The sequence below is a fragment of the Gracilinanus agilis genome, chromosome 4 (genome assembly GCF_016433145.1).
Source record: "Gracilinanus agilis isolate LMUSP501 chromosome 4, AgileGrace, whole genome shotgun sequence".
In the NCBI taxonomy this organism is placed as follows: domain Eukaryota; kingdom Metazoa; phylum Chordata; class Mammalia; order Didelphimorphia; family Didelphidae; genus Gracilinanus; species Gracilinanus agilis.
This window is the reverse complement of record NC_058133.1, coordinates 190,235,158-190,237,317: the sequence shown is the minus strand read 5'-3', so window position 1 is coordinate 190,237,317 and position 2,160 is coordinate 190,235,158. Positions and strand designations below refer to the sequence as shown.

The window sequence follows — 2,160 nt, the reverse complement described above, 5'->3', positions numbered from 1 at the left end:
TTTCCCTCTCCCTCCAAAACAAAGGCTCCTCTTCTCCCTGCCCCGCTCTGGAGAGGGAGAGGCGGCCCCTGGTCCTCTCGGCTCCCTCCCACCGTCTTCCTTTAGAGGGCAGGGATCTAGCACATCAGGGCCCAGACAGGAGCCATTTCCAGTTCTCTAGCCCTAGATTCTTCCTCTTCTCCTCCCAAACCAGGTGTTCTCTCCCCACCCCAAGAAGGGCAACCCCACTCGCATGCTCAAGACTGGGCAAGAAAAAAGAGACACATCCATGGGAGTTTTATACCGGCGTGTTCACACCAATTCTCCTCAGCCCAGGAAGGCCAATCCATGCAATCCAACCCTCTGACTCTGCAGAGAAGGAAACTCAGTCCCAGAGAGGGACTAAAATTCACCGAGCAGATAAGCAGCACAGTCAGCACTTGAACTCGGGGTCTCCCAACTCTTGTTCCACTACAGCAGGCTGTTCTTCCTGTTTCCAACGTTCCCCAAAATCCAGTTTAAGGCGGCGTCCAAGGACTGATGCTGCTTCAGTCCAAAGCCTCACTGCTAAGAAACTCAGGTTCCTGAGTCCCGGGAGCTGGGGCTGGAGAAGGCAGGAGAACCCTAGCAGAACAGGGAAGTTCTCTCCATCCCTCCTGGGCCAATTTTACAAGTGACCCTGGCTCCACAGGGACTAGAGGAGAAGAGATGAAGAAGGTAGAACCAGTGATCTGGAAAGGAAGAGGCCCTGAGGTTGGGGGAAGGGGGAATACCAGTTCTGTTCCTCATAAATTTTTAATAAATATTTGTTGTTGCTGCTACTTCCTTGGAGGTAGGAGGGCCTGGTCATCCCAGCATTCTGGAGTGCTCCCCAAGGGGCTCCGTCTCATGCCTGCTCAGGCTCTGAACAGAAAGAAAACATCAGGGTTCATCTTCCCCACCCTGAAAAACTCCAAAGAACGCCCCCACATCAGGACTGGTCTGGAAACACAGTCCAAGAGAGGAACAACTGGGCAGGAGTAGAATCACAGGGAGGAAACATGTGGGAAAAGGATCTTCTCAGTAGTTCTCCAGCCCACAGGCAGAATCTCTCCCCCAAAGCCAGACAACAGGGTTTTTTGTTGTTGTCTGCTTTTTTCTCTTATACTAGAAACTCTCCCAGGAGGCAGTTGCCTTGGTCATTTCCCCACCTGACCCCCTACCCTCCCTGCCCCACCTACTTCTCTTAGGAAATTCTTTTTACCATTTAATCTCCATCCACCTCCCCCACCCCTTCATGCAAATCCAGATCCCATCCCAAACTCCTCTTCTCCCCCATACAGACCCCAACCCTCTCCCAGGTACTCACCAGCTTCTGCTTCATCACCCTTGGCATTGGGCTCTTGCCACCAATCTGCATAGATGCTTTCCTCGTAGTCACCCTCCCCTTCGAACTCTGTATCTGATGGTGGTGGGTCTGACTCCAGCGGTAGTCCTGGCTCTTCTAGCTCCATCTACACTGGCCCCCAGGTCAAAGGAAGGAGAAAGAAGCAGCAGAAGGTTCATGTCTATGACCTAGCCTCTTCCCAAATCTCAGCCCAGTCACAGGGACCCGGGTCAGCATCATTCCCTGCATCCATCTCCCATACAGGGTTACAGAACTTGGACTAGAAGGGACCTTAAGACTTCAACCACTCAGTTTTACAGATGATGAAACTGAGGTCCAAAGGCATGAAATGGCCTGCCTAATGACACAGAGAGCAAAACCAGGATTCAGTTTGTGTTATAGTACAAGGGTGTGTTGGAGCCAGATCTAACTGTTAGAGGCAACTGTTAAATTCTCAGAATGAGCAAATGCTACAAATCAGGGTTTGATCTATTGTTTTGTTGATTGTCTAGACCACCTCTCAGTTCCTCCCCAGTCCAAGGATCCAGGGATCCTAGCCTAATAGTGGATCCATTTGGTAGGGCTGGAGGGATTCTAGAAATGTTCCTAACTCAATCCAAACCAACAAGCATTAAGAAGTATCTCTTCTGTTCCAGGCAGATAGCTAAGTGTCAGAAAGAAAGGAAGAAAGGAAGAAAGGAAGAAAGGAAGAAAGGAAGAAAGGAAGAAAGAAAGAAAGAAAGAAAGAAAGAAAGAAAGAAAGAAAGAAAGAAAGAAAGAAAGAAAGAAAGAAAGAAAGAAAGAAAGAAAGAAAG

The 2,160-nt window shown here is 49.4% G+C and overlaps 1 protein-coding gene across 1 annotated transcript in view; it reads right to left on the bottom strand.

The window, feature by feature from the left end:
* Positions 1-280: 280 nt before the first annotated feature.
* The window catches only part of P3H4 (prolyl 3-hydroxylase family member 4 (inactive)), a 17,830-nt gene continuing 15,950 nt past the window's right edge, over positions 281-2,160 (bottom strand). Inside the window, exons 7-8 of the mRNA XM_044673914.1 lie at positions 1,328-1,472; positions 281-882 (exon numbers count right to left, since the gene is read on the bottom strand). Of these exons, the coding sequence (XP_044529849.1) occupies positions 866-882; positions 1,328-1,472 (162 nt within the window). The 3' untranslated portion in view covers positions 281-865. The remainder of the gene's footprint in view (positions 883-1,327; positions 1,473-2,160) is intronic.